The sequence below is a fragment of the Danio aesculapii genome, chromosome 19, assembly GCF_903798145.1.
Source record: "Danio aesculapii chromosome 19, fDanAes4.1, whole genome shotgun sequence".
Lineage (NCBI taxonomy): Eukaryota > Metazoa > Chordata > Actinopteri > Cypriniformes > Danionidae > Danio > Danio aesculapii.
Window position 1 is genome coordinate 42,920,852 of NC_079453.1, and position 22,523 is coordinate 42,943,374.

The window sequence follows — 22,523 nt, forward strand, 5'->3', positions numbered from 1 at the left end:
ACCAGGGGGTTAACGTATCTCTTATGAAGCAGATTGGTGTCTTTTTTTGTAACTTAAATATTTCTAGTATTTAAAGTATAAACTCCAGTCACTGACTTCCTGTGTTTCAAATGAAGTAACATTAGTAGACGCTAGGCTTGTGCCGGTATTCGGTAATGCGATTAAATCACGGTAATGAATATGCACGATATTGTTATCGCGGGCACTTAAAAATACAGTGAAAAATAATAGATCCGAATTTATATTCTTAGAACGCGCCTTAGCTTATTTTCCATCAACCGCTTGAAGAAACACTGCGTATATGCTGCGCAGAACTGATGCGCACTCTGATGTAAACAATCCCTGCATGTAGAAGCACTGTGTGCACGCAGTGCGCGCCACCGCTGCCACCGCACTATAATCCTCACACGAAGAAGCATGGCGGAAGGAGGAACGCTGCCGACAATTTATCCCCCTTCAGCTTATTTTCCATCAAGCGCTTGAAGAAACACTGCGTATATGCTGCGCAGAACTGATGCGCACTCTGATGTAAACAATCCCCGCATGTAGAAGCACTGTGTGCACACAGTGTGCGCCGCTGCTGCCACCGCTCTCTAATCCTCACACGAAGAAGAAGCATGGCGGAAGGAGGAACACTGCCAACAATTTATCCCCCTTCAAAAAGGGTAAAGTCAGAGGTTTGGAAATATTTTGGGTTCCAAAAAAATGCAGAGGGATTGCTGATCGAAGACTGTTTCCCTTTGCACATTCACTTTGATATAATTGCTCAAGTTTACTTTTATATTGTGTATTGTTTTATTTATATTTATTTGTATTGAAATGTTTGAAGTACTTTTAGTTAATTAAAAAGTTATTAAAGTTACTAAGTTGACGAAACTGAAGTTTTTTGTGTTTTTTTTTACCTGTTTCTCTAGTAAAATTACAATATCGTGATAATACCGTATACCGTGATAAAAGCTCAATCAATTAATCGCAGCATGAAAATGTGATACCGGCACATGCCTAGTAGACGCATGTATGCAGTATTGTAATATGCTGTATAACGTTATACACTAGCGCGAAGCCAACTGGGTTTCTTGTTCATCGTCGTCTTCTGTGTTAAGTAGTTCATCCAAGACTTATCCTAGAGCTGCTCCTATGAATGTGTCTTAGATCATGCATGGTGTAGGTCCGTCACGCATAATGCACATTTGACAATGGAAGTCAACAATTGGGGTTTGTAAATAAATAAATTGAAACATTTAAGTTACAAGACATGCATTGATCCCCCTGTTGCCTTATGGGTTAGTTTTAAGACAGAATTATGCACTTTTTGAAGCTTCAAAATAAAAGTCTCTATCCAACACCATTATACAGCATGGAAGAGCCAGGATAAAATGTAAAACTACTCCTACTAGATTTGTCTGACAGGAAAAGTCTCATGAGGATAGCTTAAGGGTGAGAATTTAAACTTTTTGTCAGAAAATTATTCCTGTTAGAAGAGCCAAACGGATTGATCATTAAAGTTACGCTAACACGCTCCCGTTGTCTCCTCCAGCTCTTCATATGCCAGTATCACATTTGGTTGGCAGCAGACACCAAGGGCATCCTGGTCCTCATTCCCGGAAACCCCACGTTAAACATAATCGTCAGCACCTTCATCTTTGTCTGCGTGGCTCATGAAATCTCCCAGATCACCAATGACCTGGCCCAGGTGGCCATTCCTAAAGAGAGCGGGCCTCTGCTGAAAAGACTGCTGGGAGCTGGAGTCTTTCTAGTGCTGGTACTGACACTGTCCCAAAAAGACTAGAGTAATCCAGAGAACATCAAAATAAAGACCAGCCCAGAACGTTTGTTTCCTAGGAATCAATCCAGGGAACTGTTTAACGCCGTTGGTCTGAGTACAAAACTCAACCCAAGATTCTTGCATTCGACAAATCGCACGATAAACTGTGTGCAAACCAACGCTCCATCTCTGAGATGAGTTTTATGGACAGTATTTAATAATAATAATAATTTATGTTTGTATTTTATACAAGATGTCTGCGTTTGTCTTCATTTGTTTCGATCCTTTTTTGGATGCCCATGACTGCAAAATGTGAAGGAGGAGTTCTACATTCCCGCGATTCTACTTGTAAACTAACAGCGTGTCGTTGACTTGGGTATTACTAGCTATAATTCATATCACACCAGCAGCTTTTTCCTTCAGGTGAACGACTGCCCAAGCATTCATTTCTGTGCTGTCGAATTTGTTCAACCCGTGTCCGCGTCGACATGGAAAAACTGAAGCGAACGTTGTGAGAATTTCAGGTTTGTTTGGTTTTATTTTTAGCAGGAACGCCTGAGGATCGGCTTTTGATGTTGGTAAACTTGAACAAAAATATTGGAGACATTCAAAGCCTGACGTCCTCTTTACCCTCTTCTGGTTGCACTGAGCGTGGAGCGTCTGTCCTGCAAACTGAGGAGTTTTTGAGCCGCTCGCTTTCCTGACATGGTTTACTTCACAAGAATTCAGCTTCAGCTTTGTCTGCGATCAGTGACCTCATTATTTATTGTGTCTTCATATCCGCTCAAACTGCTTGAAATGCCACAACTGAAGCCAGTTGTCAATGTTTTTATTTTTAATATATTACATGTAAAGAGAGAGAGAGGTTTAATTATCAGTTTTCACTGATTGTGCTGTAAATAGATCATGTGCCACTGTGAAACAAAAGGCGAGTTGTTTGAGGCCGATTTAAGAACAGTGGCACTTTATTATACAGACATTTCTGGCAGCAGAAGTGGCATTCATTATGAAACGATCACATTTTGAATTTGACATCACATGGCAGTTCCGTATATGTGAATTTTAAGCAAGTTATATTCCTGTTTTTTATTTTCATCAGTGAAATGCTTTTGTTTTTCTAAGAAAAGCTATATTTGTACAGTGTGCCATCAGCAGGCACTTTCATGCAACTGATTGTAAATGTTTTTTTTGAACGCTTCACCATGTCAATGTTCATAAATGGATTATTTGTATAGTTTGCTATAAGTTTAACTTTAAAGAAACCCCAAAGGCCTCAAAGGATTTTTTGTGTGTGTGTGTGTGCTTTTGTTGTTTTGTCCTTAAATGTGAAAATATTTGGAAATGCCTTCATCTTATTGTACAGTCAATGTTGATGATAAACCTCTTCTCAAACCTGTCATTTTTAATAGAGCTTTATGCTAACTGCACAACACTACACCCAACTTCCTTTTTATATAGCTAGCTAGCTGTTGTTCAATCATTCCCTGTCTTTTTAGCTATTGTTCAATCATTCCTTCCGTCTTTCTAGCTATTGTTCAATCATTAGTTTCATCTTTCTAGCTATTGTTCAATCATTCCTTCCGCCTTTCTAGCTGTTGTTCAAGCATTCCTTCCGTCTTTCTAGCTGTTGTTCAATCATTAGTTTTGTCTATCTAGCTATTGCTCAATCATTCGTTTCATCTTTCTAGCTATTGTTCAAGCATTCCTTCCGTCTTTCTAGCTGTTGTTCAATCATTAGTTTTGTCTATCTAGCTATTGCTCAATCATTCGTTTCATCTTTCTAGCTATTGTTCAATCATTCCTTCTGTCTTTCTAGCTATTGTTCAATCATTCCTTCTGTCTTTCTAGCTATTGTTCAATCATTCCTTCCGCCTTTCTAGCTGTTGTTCAAGCATTCCTTCCGTCTTTCTAGCTGTTGTTCAATCATTAGTTTTGTCTATCTAGCTATTGCTCAATCATTCGTTTCATCTTTCTAGCTATTGTTCAATCATTCCTTCTGTCTTTCTAGCTATTGTTCAATCATTTGTTTCATCTTTCTAGCTATTGTTCAATCATTCCTTCTGTCTTTCTACCTATTGTTCAATCATTCGTTTCATCTTTCTAGCTATTGTTCAATCATTCCTTCTGTCTTTCTACCTATTGTTCAATCATTCGTTTCGTCTGTAGCTATTGTTCAATCATTTGTTTCGTCTTTCTAGCTATTGTTCAATCATTCCTTCTGTCTTTCTAGCTATTGTTCAATCATTTGTTTCATCTTTCTAGCTATTGTTCAATCATTCCTTCTGTCTTTCTACCTATTGTTCAATCATTCGTTTCATCTTTCTAGCTATTGTTCAATCATTCCTTCTGTCTTTCTACCTATTGTTCAATCATTCGTTTCGTCTGTCTAGCTATTGTTCAATCATTCGTTTCGTCTTTCTAGCTATCGTTTAATCATTCGTTCTGTCTGCAGCTAGCTATTATTTAATCATTCGTTCTGTCTTTCTAGCTATTGTTCAATCATTAGTTCCGTCTGTAGCTAGCTATTGTTCAATCATTCGTTCTGTCTATCTAGCTATTGTTCAATCATTCGTTCTGTCTATCTAGCTATTGTTCAATCTTTCTGATCTGTTGTTAAGTAATTTGTTCTATCGTTTAATTATTCATTCTATGTAGCTATTGTTTAACCATACGTTCTGTCTATATATGGTTAAATCAATTAGTCTGTCTATATATGGTTCAATCATTCGTTCTAGCTATTGTTCAATTATTCGTTCTATGTAGCTATTGTTCAATCATTCATTCTATCATTCGCTCTATCTGTTGTTCAATCATTCATTTTATTCATTCTGTCTATCTGTTGTTCAATCATTCGTTCTATCATTCATTCTGTCTATATTGCTATTGTTCAATCATTCGTTCTGTCTATCTAGCTATTGTTCAATCATTTGTTCCGTCTTTCTAGCTATTGTTCAATCATTCGTTCTGTTTTTCTAGCTATTCTTCAATCATTCATTCTATCTATTTATTGATCAATCCTTCATTTTCTCCATCTAGCTATTCAATCATTCAATCAATCTATTTGTTCAGTCTGTAGCTAGCTATTGGTCAATCATTCGTTCCATTGTTCTATCTATCTGTTGTTTAATCATTCGTTCTATCTATTGTTCAATCATACGTTCTATGTAGCTATTGTTCAATCATTCGTTTTATCATTCATTCTGTCTATCTGTTGTTCAATCATTCGTTCTATCATTCATTCTGTCTATCTTGCTATTGTTCAATCATTCGTTTTGTTGTTCTGGCTATTGTTCAATCATTCATTCAATCTAGTTTTTGTTCAATCATTCATTCTTTCTAATCTCTCTATCTTGTCTCTATCTGATCTTTGCCTATTATTCAATCATTCATTCCATCATTTGTTCTATTCTTTCCATCTATCATCTTTCTGTCTGTTATTCAATCATTTGTTTTATCAATCATTCTTTCTGTTGTTCTATCGATCATTCTATCGTTCTTTCCATCATTTTCCTTGCATTCTATCATTCTGTTGTTCTATCAGCCTTTATCGTTCTGTCTGCCTATCAGTCTTTTATTTAATATATTGTTCTGTTGATAAATCTGTCAATCCATCAGTCTTAATTTATGTCTTTTTGTTAATTTGTAGATTGAAGTCAATAGCTACAGGGTGACAATCTTTCAAAATAGTCTTTTTTGTACTGAATTCATGAAGACTATATACCACTTTGAGCGTAAATGGTGAGTAAATTGCTGTTTAGAGTAAATTATCAATTAAATATGGATGACTTGATCTTTTAAACCTTCTTCAAACCACATAAATCTTAATTTCTGTTCAAATGTCACCCACAAATTCAGAAAAACACACAAATGTCATTATTTAGTGGCAAGTGTATTAATTAATTTTCTTTACAAAACACATTTACTCATATAAGAACAATATAAGAACAATATCAGCCTGTTCAGATCTCGTTAAATGTGACTCCATTAGTGGTAAACAAAAATCAAAGAAAAGTTGGTGCATTAGACAACATATTAATGCTGATATTATTTTGAAGTCATTTTTTTGTGTTCCGATCTCAACATTAGTCCTCACACTCTATATATACCATTTTCTATATTTCATTTCCAGACGTGTGCATGAACATGAAGGTGTTGAGCTTGTCTTGCTACAGCTATTGTACACACATGCACATTTGGCACAATTCAACTCATAGAAAGGTGAATTCATGTAAAGTCACAAGTTCAGAGCTTCAGCCACTTTCCGCTCCTCAGGAATACCATTTACCTATAACGACAGAGAGAACGTTTCAGAAATATGACCAAAACATTTCATTTTATTGTTTTTAAAATGCATTACGGCAAATGCAAAGAGTGATACTCGCCTCTAGCCTCCGAAAAGTGGACATACAATAATTATCTCCTTTGTTAGCATGAATGAATGAACAACATGTTAGACGAGAGAGATTTCACAGACGTCTGATGGCAGTTCATTATGTGAACACTGGAGTTCAGCAGAGAGCAATGAAAGAAACTACAACGCTGATCTCCGAGAGGAAAATGACCAGAGGCTCAAGTTGTTTTATAGATTAAAAACTAAAGAATCATTTCAGGCTTGTTCACACCAGGTCACTTTATGCGTGTTTTTTTTTTTTTTAATGGAAAAGCTCGTGAAAAAGAGGTCTAAACACCCTCAGAGACCGTTTTCTATCATATTTTGTATGGTGAGGGTCTAACAAATTGAATTTTAACATAATCATCTACACAAATTTGTCTTACACCCCCAATCATGGAGCGGTCCAGCAGTCAAGTCAGGTAAAGATTCAGTTCCACAAACAATTTATTATTTTCGATGTATTCATTCTTTTAGTTGTGAATTCATTTTAAGAAAACAAATAATTTCAAATGTAGAGATTTGATCAAGATAGAACATGGAAAAGGAGATTCAGTGATATAAGAGAAACAATTATCAAAAAATCATAAAACTATGAATGGTTTTGTTTTAGGACCGTTGGGCCCCATGGCAGGAACTGCTTAGGGCCCCCAAATCGCTAAATCCGCCCCTGGGTCTGGGACGCATTCCAGACAAAACTGGACGTGTCTAAATGCGTCTGGTTGTTGAAACCACATTTCAATTTAATTCCTCCCAAAATAAAAATGTGAGAGTGCAGGTGTTGTGGGCTATCTGACCGTCAGATGTACAAGCGCACCTCCCCATAACCCCCCTCTATCTCATTGTGACCCAAAGATTTTATTTTAGAAATTAAATACAATATCAGAGGTAAGGGAGAACAGTTTTTTGAAAAATGGCAACAAGTTATTGCCATCTTTAATGACTTAAAAACCTTAGATGTGGATTGAGTGAAGGCAGGTGTGTATGTATGTATATGGTTTGTTATTATTTATTTATTTCTGTATTTTTATTTATTATTATTATTATTATATATATATTTTTTTTCAGATGTTGACTGTTTTATTTGGGGATTGTTTTGTGGGTTGTTGTAAAATGCTATTTGCAAGAATAAAAATTCCATGACAAAAAAAAAAAAAAAAGATGTACAAGTTGGTATCTAGGCTGAAAGTAAAGAGCGGGGGGTGGGTGGGTTGGGGGACTGCAACTGAAAGTGAAGAGGGGGGAGGGGGATTGGTGCGGGCCCTTGAAAATGTCTCTGTGTCCCCTCTAAATTTATGGGCCCTTAGAATCCTCCTAACTCGTTATATTATGGTTTTTAAAGAGCTTATAAGTGTTGAAAAAAAAAAAGGCAATGTATACAATAGGGGTGTCAAAATTAATTGTTTCTTCGGTGCACCGCGATGCAGATGCGGACAATTCGGTATCGGTTCAGTAATAATCATCACCGGTTATTATGTACTGACTTCATTTACCTCATATGCGCTCTGTCGCAAGGGAGGTGAGCGCGGGTATTTACAACACCCCTGGCACCAACTGTGCACAATTTCACTGCGTGTGTGTGATTTCTGCACAGTCTTTCACTGACAATTACAGCAGAAGCCCCTATTTCTCTGCGATTGAGGTAATGAAAGTCTCTCTCTCTCTCTCTCTCTCTCTCTCTCTCTCTCTCACTCTCTCTCTCTCTCTCTCTCTCTCTCTCTCTCACACTCTCTCTCTCTCTCTCTCTCTCACTGTGGCCCATTTCACCTGCTGGCATGACTTTTCATCCCCTCTCTTTTCCTCTCGGCTGTATGCATTCTCGCAGCTGTACCTGTGCATTGTCGCAGGACCCAATCAGATTTCAGGCGGCGCAGGAATAAATTTCCGGAAAAAAAATGCGGGAGAGGTCGGTAACTCTGGTGTAATTTTAACAGGAGTGGGCCGTCTCGCAATATCCCTCCCGAGTGAGCGAGCAAGCAAGCGCGCGTGACTGTGTGCGTGCGCGTTTGTTTGGTGCTGTCTATGTTTGTGTATGTGTGTGAATGAGAGACAGTGTGGTGCTGTGTGTGTGTGTGTTTCTGTGTGTTTATACAGACAGCTTGTTATAGCCACCCCCCAAAATATAACACTATGTATGGAAAGCATCGTCAATGCACTGTGATGCACCGAGATATCGAATTGATGGCATGATAACCGTAACCGAACCGAACCATGAGACCAGTGTAGATTCACACCTCTAGTATACAACTAGGGGTTGTTTGCTTGTTTGACACATGTAAAATATGTGGATAAGGAATACCTAATTATTATTATTGTTTTTTTTTTTTTGATGGGGCAAGTAAAAAAAAATTCACTAGACCAACTGGGCTATTAGAAAAAAGTAGCATGTATTAGTCTACAATATCATTCATGAGGGTCTTAAAAAGTCTTAAATTTGACTTAGTGAAACCTGTAGAAACCCTGATATGTGGTCAAGTGTAAATGGAAATGTTTTCACATCAGATAGCTATCCGATCAGAGAAAACGCATGAAGTGACCAGGTGTAAAGACCTCCTTAATAAACTGCTTCAGACTACTTCTGTATCAGAAGGTGTTGCTCATATCAATGGGATGAAAAGCTTCTTAATCTAATCGAATCTAAACTAATCTAATGTGAATGATGATACACTTACCAGAAGTCTGCTGCTGTGGTATTTGGATCTGATTCTGTAAATTCCTGTGAATAAACACAAAATGTTGGTCAAGATTAATAGCGCACATCTTACTCAGAATTCATTCAAATTAAAAAACACCAGTATGGCATTCAGTTGTGATCTTGCAAAACTAAATTCAGCTTTCTTGTTCTTATACTGAGAAGCATCATAATTTCTGTCAGACTCATAAACTATTGGCTCCTGTTGCTTTTGTTTAATGAATCAAATCTTTTCATTCATTTATTTTCCTTCAACTTAGTCCCTTTATTCATGAGGGGTCGCCACAGTGGAATGAACCGCCAACTTATCCAGCATATGTTTTATGCAGCTGATGCCCTTCCAGCTGCAACCCAGTACTGGGAAACACTCATTCACTATGGCCAATTTACTCTTCGATTCACCTATAGTGCATGTCTTTGGACTTTGAGTGAATCCGGAGCACCCGGAGGAAGCCCATGTGAACACGGGGAGAACATGCAAACTTCACACAGAAATGCCAACTGACCCAGCCGAGGCTCGAACCAGCAACCTTCTTGCTGTGAGGCAACAGTGTTAACCACTGAGCCACTGCGCCGCCCTAAATCAAATCTTTTTTTTATTTATTTCTATTTTTATTTTGAGTTTACAAAAGAAAATACATATATAACATTCTCATACATAAAGAGACTTACAGATCTTATATATGCTTTGTATATTTTCCCTTTAACAACAACAACTATAAACAGTAAAACATGGGGAGCTACAAATCCTTTAAAGGTTTTCATATAAAGAAGAAAAGATACTTATTTAGACACATAATATTATATTTAAAAGTTACAATTCAAGACAAATTCGGGCATATTGGTGAAATATAATCAGTCCATTTACTCTAGATTAGAAAAAAGTGTTTAGCCTGTGTTCTTAATGAGAAAGAGTTTTTCCATGACATATATAGTGAGCACTGTATCAATCCATTTTTAGGTGACTCTAATTTTAACCATTTTTTGTTATTACTTTTTTACTAGCTGCCAGAAGAATAAATAACAGTTTCTTGTCTTTATTAATCCATCCATCTAATTTATGTTACATAAAAATAAAGATTCACAAGTCAAGTCAATCTCTACTTCAAAAATGGCGTCTAAATGCTCGCATCAAATTCAAAGCTCTGATGTTTGCTTATAAAGCGACCTCTGGCTTTGCTCCTTATCTGCTCTCACTTCTGCAGATTTATGTGCCCTCCAGAAACTTGCGTTCTGTGAATAAACGTCGCCTCGTGGTTCCATCCCTAAGAGGGAAGAAATCACTTTCCCGAACTCTCACATTCAATCTGCCCAGTTGGTGGAACTCCCTAACAGCATCAGAACAGCCGAGTCACTTGCTGTCTTCAAGAAACGACTAAAAACTCAACTATTTAGTCTCCACTTTCCTTCCTAATCTGTAACTGCCTCTCTGGCTATACCACTAACTGTACTCTCTCAAAAAAAAAATATAAATAAAAAATTAATAAAATTAAATTTACTAATGCTTTGCTTCTTAGACTTTACACACCTGAAACTTGCCTATAGCACTTGTTCACTGCTGCTCTTATAGTTGTGTAAATTGCTTCCTTGTCCTCATTTGTAAGTCGCTTTGGATAAAAGCGTCTGCTAAATGACTAAATGTAAATAAATGTAAATGTATTTTAATCTCTTTCCAGTATGGGGCTTAATTTCTGACAATCCCAAAAAACATGATAGTGATTAGCTACATTTTCCCCACACATTCTCCAGCAACTAGTACCCTTTCCTCTATGTATTTTCTGTGATGTGTCATGAAAAACCCTAGAACAGTCTTCCAACAGAATTCTCTCCACATGGCTGAGCTGGTACATTTCCATTGAGTTGAACAAATATTCCCCCAATCCTCATCTGAGATACTCAGATTTCCTTCCATTTTCCATTTATCTCTAACATATAGTGTATTGTCCGGTACAGATTTGCGGAATCCCTTATATAATTTTGAAATGATCTTATTACATGATTGGGCCTTACCCACTGATAAAAACACTTTTATTATTCCCGTCTCTGCAAATTTTAATATCTCTGGTTTAATATTACAATCAATATAATATCTTACTTGAAAGTATCTATAAAAGTCACTTTGATTAAACCCATATTTTTCCTTTAGAAATTCAAAAGTTTGGATTGTACCCTTGTCAAAAAAAAGTGTAGTAGTTGGAAATTCCTAACTTGATCCATATTCGAAATCTATCATCTCTTTGGTTGGGAATGAAATCAGTATCGTAGGCACACCATCTTAATATTCTTGCTGCATCTTGCAAACCACATATTTTCTTTGTTTGCTTTAGGTTTTAAATCCTAAATCAAATCTTAAAACTTAAATTTCCATTAAATTCCATAAGCCGTAAAGGGTAAATGACTACTTAAATATGACAACAATAGGTTAAAGATGCATATTAAACTGTTTTGTGACAAAACACAAATACCTTGCAGTTGTTTTTGTTAAAATAGTAGTTTTATTATGCTCATGACCCATTCAGAAAAAGCTTTTTTATTTGGTTTGTTTTTTTCATTGCTAATGGATCATTTCAAACTTCAAATAATTTCTACATTCATTCATTAACACAATGGCCAAATGCAGTAATAGCATGTTATGAAAAGGTCAGTCTTGTAGATGATACAAGCAACAAATACATATGTTGTTTTGATCAGTTCTAAGCTCTAATACTAGCACACTGAGAGATTCGCGCTTGTTTTGGATGATACAAACATTGGATTACAGTAACCTACTTTCTTAACTCTTCTTAACCCTAATAACACATTCTGCTCCAATATACAGCCATTAAAAAAAACATTCAGGTCAGGTCAGGAGCCCCTTTAGAGGTCAGAAGTGATTGTTTTTCTTCAAAATGATATCAGTGTCAGTGTGAAATAGATTCATCTTTTCTCCACATCTAACACAGTTTTGGGACCGACTTCTAATGAATAAAAAAGTATATGTAGAGGTATTGAGCAGAATAAAGCCCTTTATGCATGTGACATGAACATTTATGCGAGTAAATGTTTTTATAAGAGTAACACTTGTTGTTTTGCTAGAAATAATATGTAGGTTTCATAAATGTGGAGCATTTATCAGCAATTATGACTCATTTTTTTTGTGTGGTTCATGCATAATTTGAGATGTCTAAGAATAAATAAACAAATGTAAATAATATAATTATTTCTGCAATAAAAGTAACTTTTGAATTAATTAATTAATTTAACATTTTATTAGAAATAAATTAGGAAATTTTGACTTTTGCGAATAGCTTCTCTTTTTTTTTTCTTCGAAATGTTTAAATCTACAGGCAGACGCAGTAATATGTTACATTTTTGTTTGAAATTTTGTCACATTCATCATGACATTTTTCAGAAAAATATTACAAAATAACGATTCTATGAATTCAAGACCAGGGGTGTATTCCAGAAAGCAAGTTTAACTTATTAAATGAATTCTTTATTAGCTAAAATTTGATATTTGTGTTCAAAATGTTTTTCAAAATTTGATGTTTGCATATGTATCTTTTTCAACCATTGCAATTACAAATATGTACATATATATTCAATAATTATATATATTAATAAACTCACTACAGTTTGACACATACTGCAGCTGCTGTACAACATAATGTACTTCTGAGTTTTTTTTTTTCCGCAAGAATGTAGTTGTTTACATTGCAACTACGCAGTTTATTAATAAGTATAGTGCCTGTTTTAAATATTTAAATATTTATAATTTCTGAGATTCTGCATGTTGACATCCATCAGCCTGTCATACTGAGCCACACCACAAGATGGTGACAGAGGCCGCATATTAAGTCCTTACAGAAGAAAAACTCAGCGTATTTTAAAACTACAGCTGATCAAATCATTATAAAACAGGTAAGCCAATCTCTCTTTTGTATTTTGTAGTGCTGTATTTATACCATAGTAATCTTGTAGTCTTTCCTTTGCTCTGGCTTTTTCATGGTTAATTATTGTAATCTTCTGATTGCAACAAAGAAATACTGGGAAATGTCTCTAGACTGATGGCATTTCATGTCCTTCAGACATATAATCTGAAAATGTGAGCGAAATCACCTGTTTTGTCATCATTTTAGACATTACGCTAGAGAATCATTCAAATACTAGCTCTTATTGACGGTTGTGAACTGGCAACGGTTTCTGCTGTTCTGTGTTTGATTTTCTTTTTTATCCACATGATTGTGCCGTCGAAATTTTGTATAAACAATATCACACTCGTAGCAGTGCGATATGGGTGTATATCATCCCTGAGGGGAACATATATATATATATATATATATATATATATATATATATATATATATATATATATATATATATATATTTTTTTTTTTTTTTTTTTTTTTTTTTTTTTAACGTGTACATATTTCTAATTCCAATGGTTAAAAAAATACGTATGTATTTTGCAGCTATTTTTGCAATATTTTGAAATATGCGTTGCATATATATTTGATATATGTGAAATCCATTAATAAAGAAACTTTGAGACTCACGTCTGCGTCTGCATAAGTGGCATGCTGGTGGTCTCGTAGTTGTCAGGATGGATTGGCGGCACCACCTCTCCGCTCACAGGATGGAAAACCGGCAGTGTGGAGAGAGGCCACGAAATCTCCCGGTTCTTTGACATTCCTCGGAGCTCCTTAGTAGACTTCTGAATGGAGCTGTGGTGAACCAGCTGAATACTGACAGAGCAAATACAGTTGAAGTCAGAATTATTAGCCCTCCTCAATTATTAGCCCCCCTGTATATTTTTGTCCCCAATTTCTGTTTAAAGAAAAGATTTTCTTCAACACATTTCTAAACATAATAGTATTAATAACTCATTTCTAACAACTGATCTCTTTTATCTTTGCCATGATGACAGTACATAATATTTGACTAGATATTTTTCAGGACACTAGTAATCAGCTTAAAGTGACATTTAAAAGTTTATCTAGGTTAACAGTTTTTATGCAAATCATTGTATAATGATGCTTTATTGTTTAATATTGGCCAATAATATTGACCTTAAAATGGATTAAAAATTTTTTTAAAACTGCTTTCATTCTAACCGAAATAAAACAAATAAGACTTTCTCCAGAAGAAAAAATATTACGGGAAATACTATGAAAAATTCCTTGCTCTGTTAAACATCATTCGGGAAATATTTAAAAGAGAAAAAAATGAGAGCTAATAATTTTACCTTCAACTGTAAATCACGGTTATAACCAAATACAATCATGCACAAAAAAGCAGACTACACAATATCTGCCGTTTGACAATATCAAACATGGAAGGCTATTATTATTTATCTACCAGTTCTCATGTTTAGATGAATATTTGTCTTTTGGATTATCTCGTTGAACAATATTCAATAGTTTATTTGTACATTTCACAATAATTATTGTTTATTTCACATTTCACAACAATTATTGTTTCAAAGCAGCTTTATATAAGATGCACATTATTGAATTACTATCAAATTCGGAAAAGTTATGTTTATTATTTATTAATAAATTAACTTTAATTAAGTAGTAACTAATAGCTTTTAAAAGTTAAAGTTATTATATAGGGTGGGCCATTTATATGGTTACACCTTAATAACATGGGAATGGTTGGTGATATTAACGTCCTGTTTGTGGCACATTAGTATATGTGAAGGGGCAAACTTTTCAAGATGGATGGTGACCATGATGGCCATTTTGAAGTCAGCCATCTTGGATCCAACTTTTGTTTTTTCAATAGGAAGAGGGTCATGTGACACATCAAACTTATTGGGAATTTCACAAGAAAAACAATGGTGTGCTTGCTTTTAACAAAACTTTATTCTTTCATGAGCCCCCTGACATATAATAATGTGCCACAAACAGAACGTTAATATCACCAACCATTCCCATTTTATTAAGGTGTATCCATATAAATGGCCTACCCTGTATATAAACATAGTTAACCTGTAGTTATACAGTATATACAGTTGAAGTTAGAATTATTAAATTAATTATTTAACAGAAAGAAGATTCTCAACACATTTCTAAACATAATAGTTTTAATAACTCATCTCTAATAACTGATTTATTTTATCTTTGCCATGACAGTAAGTAATATTTTACTAGATATTTTGCAAGATACTAGTATTCAGCTTAAAGTGACATCTAAAGACTTAACTAGGTAAAAAGGGTAATAGTTAGGGTAATAAGGCAAGTTATTGTACAACAATGCTTTGTTCTGTAGACAATCAAAAAATTGCTTAAGTAGGCTCAAAATATTGACCTTAAAATGTTTTTAAAAAAATTTAATTCTAGCCGAAACAACGCAAGTAAGACTTTCTTCAGAAGAAAAAATATTATAGGAAATACTGTGAAAAATCCTTTGGGAAATATTTGAAAAAGAACAAAAATGAGGGCTAATAATTTTGACCTCAGCTGTAAATCACTATTATAACCAAATACAATCATGCAGAAAAAAGCAGACAACACAATATCCGCCATTGCAATGCAGACCTGGAAGGGTTATATTAATTCTCTACATTTGCTCATGTTTTGATGAATATTTGGTCTTTTGGATTATTTTATGAATTATTCAGAATCATATTCAAGTTGACATTTATCTCTGTCACTGAAGCAGCTGCCCATTGATGACATCATGAGGACACAGAAGGCGATGGGATGGATGAAATGGAAATGCACGTCACCATGATGGAGATAACGAAACATAGGGACGAAATAAAAAAAACAGGACCTATCCAAAATAAAGAGAAAAACAGGAGAAAGGAAAGTCAAGACCACAGGAGAAGGGAAACACTTACTCTGGTGTTTGCATGTTTCTTTTTTCCCTAGAAACAAAACAAAATGACTGAATTAAATTCTAATATTAATAGTTAAAAGACAACCACACAGAAGCTGAGTCGGGAATGGGGGGGGTGCGGATGGTGATGCGGGGTCTCCTTCGGGATCTGATGGTGAGTGACATCATTGGGGGAAACACACTGGGATTGGCTGATTATGGAGAGGAAACATCTGTCGGAATGGCTCTAAACACAGCAGATGGAACCCTTGGACTGAATGTGTTTCGGTTAATGATTAAATGGTGTAAAACAAAAACCTGATGCTTGGATGAGGATGGTAAGCTGCTTTTTGGCAGGGATGTGACTCTGTTTTGCGTTTTAGAATTCGAGGTGCTTAATATATTTCAGATCTTAACTAAGAGAGCTCGTTCATTTTGATCTTAAGATGCGGTATTAGTTCATTAAGGTCTGTACCTGTAATTTAAAATGAAAGGGGGTCCTATTATTCCCTTTTAACAATATGCTATATAAGTCACTTTCAGCTCAAAATATTACATGAATCATTTATTATATCAAGCTGTAAGTGCTACTTTTTGATGGAAGAAAAAACCTGCTATTTTTTGTGTTTGTGTCTCTTTAAATGCAAATGATCCATTGCTGCCCGCCTCCTTTTCTAAAAATGGGTGGAGCTTTTACAGCTTGTGCCTCAGTTACACTAAACGAACAAACAAACAAACAAAACGTGTTTTAACATTGTGTCAATTTAAATTCTTGCTCCCAGGTTTAAACTGAATTCAAGACTGCACTGACTGATCTTAAAATACACTTACCAGCCACTTTATTAGGTACACCTTACTAGTACTGGGTTGGACCCACCTTTGCCTGAACCGTTGATACAAGGCAGGTTGGATCCACGCTTTCATGTTGTTGATGCCAAATTCTGACCCTATCATCTGAATATCGCAGCAGAAATCGAGACTCATCAGACCAGGCAACATTTTTCCAATCTTCTATTGTCCAATTTTGGTGAGCCTGTGCGAATTGTAGCCTCAATTTCCTGTTCTTAGCTGACAGGAGTGGCGCCCGGTGTGGTCTTCTGCTGCTGTAACCCATCCATCACAAGGTTCAACATGTTGTGCATTCGGAGATGCTCTTCTGCATACCTTGGTTGTATCGAGTGGTTATTTGAGTTACTGTTGCCTTTCTATCAGCACCAACCAGTCTGGCCATTCTCCTCTGAACTCTCCTCTGGCATCAACAAAGCATTTGCGTCCACAGAACTGCCGCTCACTGGATATTTTCTCTTTTTCGGACCATTCTCTGTAAACCCTAGAGATGGTTGTGTGTGAAAATCCCAGTAGATCAGCAGTTTCTAAATACTCATTCCAGCCCGTCTGGCACCAACAACCATGCCACATTCAAAGTCACTTAAATCACCTTTCTTCCCCATTCTGATGCTCGGTTTGAACTGCAGCAGGTCGTCTTGACCATGTCTACATGCCTAAATGCATTGAGTTGCTGCCATGTGATTGGCTGATAATAAATTTGTGTTAACGAGCAGTTGGACAGGTGTATATAATATTGTGGCCGGTGAGTGTATACAGTATCAGTGTCTTTGTTCTATCGTGAGATGAACCCCAGAATTGTTAATCAAATGTGTCACCAGGAAAAAAATGTCTTTTTCCTTTCGGTTACTAAATGATAAAGGGGAAAATTATTGGATGAAATGGGATTGTTATTTATTTATGTTATTTGTTTTCAGCTCAGGGTTCACCTTTGGCCTTCCAAAAGCAAAACTAGATAAAACAGCAAGGCCCCATCTCACTGGTCAAATTTAGATAAACAACCAAATGCATAAAATCAGTGTCATTTAGCATACATATCTGCAATACTTAAATTCAAGGTTCATTCAAATTTTTACTACAAAAATTCCAGGATTTTTTCAGAACTTTCAAGTACATTTTCATGACCTAATGTTTCATGTATTGTCTACGTATATGGGTTAATAATTAAAAAATAATAAAACACGTTCACATTCATTACAACATAAAACGCGCAACAATCTCCTTCATTTCCTTCGGCTTAGTCCCTTATTTATCAGCGGTTGCCACAGCGGAATGAACCGCCAACTATTCTGGCAATGTTTTACACAGCGGATGCCCCTTCCATTATATCGATGTAAAATTGATTTTGATAATGCTTACACAGCACTAATAATGTATATTCTAACCTATATTCAAGTATACAGGTATTTGTTAAACTAACTTTCATGACTTTTCTAAAACATGGCGAGTTTTTCTGTTTTTCCAAAACTTCAAAACTTTCCATGTCAAAATTTTATCTAGGTTTTCCATGACCGTATGAACCCTGTATATTGTATATACTGTATATATATATATATATATACCCCTGTATACATTTCTGGAGAGCGCTAAACATGTCCCAGGAGCTACTTTTTTTGCAGTTTTTTGTTTACGTGAATCCAGCAGAGACCGCTGTGTACGCTTTTTGAGATCTCAAATTTCTCTCGCGAGAGTCATCTGCGCCATTGCTGTTCATGCGTAAATCCACCAGAGGCCGCTATCGAATTACTGACTAAGTGACAGAATGACTGACTGACTGACTGACCGATCGACTGACCCATCCTCCTCCTTCCCTAAACCCAACCAATAGCGTTTTCAAAAGCACCGATTGACCCGCCCACCCACTTCCCTAAACCCAACCGACCATTTTAAAAAGCTGTCCAGAAAAAAAGAAAAGCCCTCAGCTGATTTTTACCACGTTTTCAGATTTTCCCACTTTCTCACCTTGTTATTTACTTGTTTATTTAATTTTTTAAAATTTTATTTACGGAGGTGAGCAGTCAGCTGGTATGCGCGAAAAAGAACGGCTTCATACTGCCCCTTAGCGTTTGTTTTAAAGACGAAATGCAGCCATACGTACTTCTGGCAACATAATTCGCGATCTCCAGAAATGTATATAGGGCTTCGTTTTCAGAATGAGCCTATATTGACTAATGCAACCTAATTATTTAAAATCAGCATACTGTGACATGCACATTCCCAAAAGGAAAATTCAGGACTACAAAGAGGTTTGACAGAAATCAGAAGTAGCTAATATAGAGAGTAAATCGCTTTCTAGTAACTTTGGAGATGCTCAAACAGCAACATTACACACTAAAGAAAATCAAATATAAAAAGCATAACAGGACCCCTTTAAATACCCAATAAATATAAGAATCAAGTAAAAATGAGCAGTTTTGTGTTTGTTTGTGTGCTTGTGTGTGTCTGTGTGTGTTCACTTTGACCAAAAGTTTAGCATAGTGAACTTACACCCCTTCCCGTCGGCAGCACATGGAGTATCCCAGGATGATGAAGAGCACTGTGGCGACTGCTGAGGGCACAGCCAGGGTGATCAGGAAGTCAGCGAAATAATCTCTGCTTTTCAGAAACTCGGAGGGTGGGTTGTACTCGCCGATGTCGGGCAGCACACCAGTGCCCGGGTCTGGACGGTTACTGTGCACAGGAACAACCTTAGTGATGTCCACCTTCAACGGCAAAGACAAACTGAGCTTTAGCATACTTAGCAATAATATGGTTTTGATATAATGTGGTTTACAAAAAAAATTACGCTTAAAGGAGAGCTATTGTGCCCCATATTACAAGATGTAAAATACACCTGTAATGTCCCTAGAGTGTGTATGTGAATTTTACCTCAAAATATCACAGAAATAATGTTTTATAACTCTCTGAATCTGCCACTTTCAGGCTTTGATCCTAATTGTGCCATTTTGGTGACTGTCGCTTTAAATTCAAATGAGATTGTGCTCCACAGCCTCTTTTCAAAAGGAGGAAGAGCTACAAATGCCTATATTCAAAAGTGATACTTCTGGCAGACAGTACTTTATGCTTTAAAATTATTCTAATATGCTAATTTGCAAATGATTATTTTGTTGTCTAATGTCTGATGCCTTAGTACACATTATCTTTATATTTTCATTAAGCATATATTTATTTCCTCCACAGTATGTGGGTAAAGACGGTTGATTAATTACTGAAATCAGGATCAAATGTAAGATTAGTCATGAAAGAAATGTTTCAATTTGGATTGAGCTCTGTTTCATCATTATTTTCTATATCTCACTTAAAATTTGAAGTCTAATTAAATAAAATCTTTTTGAAATAACTGTAATTAACAGAACTAGACTTTAGCTTTACACAAATATGATAAAACGCTATCATATTTAATAATTATAAGTCTCACTTCCATTATGGTAAATATATACATTTTACTACTTGTCTTTAACGTTACCTTTGCCGTATATAGCTAATTTTGACTTATTCATTCATTCATTTTCTTTTCGGCTTAGTCCCTTTATAATACAGGGTCACCACAGCGGAATGAACCGCCAACTTATCCAGTACATGTTTTATGCAGCGGATGCCCTTCCAGCTGCAAACCCATCTCTGGGAAACATCCATACACTACGGACAATTTAGCCTATCCAATGCACCTGTACCACATGTCTTTGGACTGTGGGGTAAACTGGAGCACCTAGAGGAAACCCACGCGAACGCAGGGACAACATGCAAACTCCACACAGAAACACCAACTGACCCAGCTAAATAAAATTCAATAAAAAAATTAATTATTACAACAAAATAAAATAATTTTTACAAATTCAAACAATAGTCCCTAATCTTCTAATAGAATAAGACTTTAACTTTAAATAAATATTATAAAACAAAAAAATATAATAATATTTTAAAATAATTGAGGGTGAAAGAGTCTCACTTCTTCCATTAAATGTAAAATATATACAGTTTAATAACCTGACTTTAAAGTTACTTTTGGCATATTTAGTGTTATGTTCACTTGCAGAACGTATTTTGAGAATGGCTGAGCCATCATGAAGCTGCGCTTGGATATCCGCAAATTGGAAATTGATGCTGAGACACAGGTAAAACTCCGACAGCTCGAGTTAGACTCAATGAAGGTTGATTCTGATGCAGGTAAATCCTGTAAGTCCGGCTGCTAATGATAATTCGGCAAGTTCTGTGAGTGATGTTTCGTCCAGTGCATTTGATATTAGTAAGCATATTGCTTTAGTGCCTCACTTCAGCGAATCCGAAGTAGATTCCTATTTTGCTGTTTTTGAGCGTGTGGCTGCCGCACTTCATTGGCCTAAAGAAGTTTGATGTCTTTTGCTACACTGTAAATTAGTCAGAAAAGCCCAGGAAGTTCGCTCTGCATTAACTTTGGAGGAGAGTTTGAAATATGATTCAGTTAAGAGTTGGTGCCTGAATGAGCATATGAGTTGGTGCCTGAAGCGTATCGACAACATTTTAGAAACCAAAAGAAAAATGTGCAGAAAACATTTGTAGAATTTGCCTGTGACAAGGACGTTCTTTTTGATAAATGGTTGGCAATGTGAGAGATTTTAATGCGTTGAGAGAATTAATGCTTTTGGAGGATTTAAAAAATTGCCTGCCAGAGAGAATCGTCACAAATCTTAACGAAACAAAACTTTGTCACAAGCCGCAACTCTTGTGGTTGAGTATGTGTTAACGCACAAGAGCATGTTTTCCGTATCCCGACCTCAAAATTCTCCACATCCAAAAAGTATGGAGTCTAGAGAGTCTAGGAGTCTAGAGAGTGTTTTATTGTCACAAGACAGGGCATATTATTTCTGATTGTTCAGTGCTTAAATGAAAAAATCAGCAAGGGCAATTAAACCCATCTAATTTTGTGAAAACTTTGTATGGACTTGACTCTAATGAAAATGAAATTGACGCTGGCTTCAAGCCATTTTTAATGAAGGGACTGGTTTTTGTAAACGGAAATACTGAAGAGCAGTAAGAAGTTAAAATCTTGAGGAACACTGGCGCACTTCACTCGTTTTTAATCTCTGATGCACTTCCTTTATCTGACCAGACGTACTGTGGATCTAACATTGTAGTTCAGGAAATTGAAATGGGTGTTTTAATGGTACCTTTGCATCAAATTCACCTGCAGTGTGATTTGATTTCAGGTTTTGTCAAGGTGGGTGTACGTCCTTCCTGTCCTGTCAAAGGTGTTGCATTTATTCTCAGAAATGACTTGGCCGGGGATAAAGTTTCATCTTTGCCTGAAGTTGTTGATAAACCTGACTGTTTCATCCCTGTTGATGACATTTCTAACACATTTCCAGATGTATTTTCAGCTAGTGTAGTCAATTGTGCGTAAAAACGCAGAATCAGAGAAGAAATTATTTTATCTTCATTTTTGCCACCCTTGTTTTCTGAGCAAAATCCTATTTTGGCCGATTTTAAAAGTTTTAAAGGTGATGAGAACGAGATGCGATCCGTTAATACTCCGCCCGCAGTTACGCCTGAATATGACCTTTTCTCAGAACCTATTTCGCATGAACAAATTAAAAATGCACAACGAAATGATGAGTCCTTGACTAAATGTTTTTCTGCTGCTGACAAAAATTTTAAACAAACGAAAAACAACCTGAGTGAATACGTGATTGAGAATGGATTATTGTTGTGAAAATGGCGTCCTAGCAGAGATGTAGAGAATAAATGGGATGTTGTTTGTCAGATTGTTCTGCCCACAATTTACCGAGACCAAGTGTCAAATTTGGCTCACAATCACCCTTTGTCCAGTCATTTAGGTGTGACAAAAACATTTCTTCTGGCCTGGCTTGAAGATGTTGTTTCATACTGTTGCACTTGTCATGTTTGTCAGGTTACTGGCAAACCAAACCAAAAGATTCCACCAGCACCACTAGTTCCGATTCCTATTGTTGGCGAACCCAATGATCATGTCATTTTGGATTACGTCAGTCCTCTCCCAAATACGAGGCAGGTAATCAGTTTTTATGAAC

At 36.1% G+C, this 22,523-nt stretch overlaps 2 protein-coding genes across 5 annotated transcripts in view; one reads left to right on the top strand and one right to left on the bottom strand.

Annotated features, from left to right (window-relative positions):
- Positions 1-3,164, top strand: part of casd1 (CAS1 domain containing 1) — a 22,375-nt gene extending 19,211 nt beyond the window's left edge. The window contains exon 18 of the mRNA XM_056479516.1: positions 1,538-3,164. Within this exon, the coding sequence (XP_056335491.1) occupies positions 1,538-1,789 (252 nt within the window). The 3' untranslated portion in view covers positions 1,790-3,164. The remainder of the gene's footprint in view (positions 1-1,537) is intronic.
- Positions 3,165-5,635: 2,471 nt separating this feature from the next.
- Positions 5,636-22,523, bottom strand: part of sgce (sarcoglycan, epsilon) — a 38,086-nt gene continuing 21,198 nt past the window's right edge. For 2 of the 4 annotated variants that reach the window (XM_056479804.1, XM_056479801.1), the window contains 6 exons: positions 18,985-19,199; positions 15,674-15,700; positions 13,383-13,571; positions 8,828-8,871; positions 6,148-6,185; positions 5,636-6,050 (listed from right to left, as the gene is read on the bottom strand). In XM_056479804.1, coding sequence (XP_056335779.1) covers positions 6,000-6,050; positions 6,148-6,185; positions 8,828-8,871; positions 13,383-13,571; positions 15,674-15,700; positions 18,985-19,199 — 564 coding nt within the window. In that variant the 3' untranslated portion in view covers positions 5,636-5,999. The remainder of the gene's footprint in view (positions 6,051-6,147; positions 6,186-8,827; positions 8,872-13,382; positions 13,572-15,673; positions 15,701-18,984; positions 19,200-22,523) is intronic. The other 2 variants (XM_056479802.1, XM_056479803.1) reach the window with 2 other exon arrangements.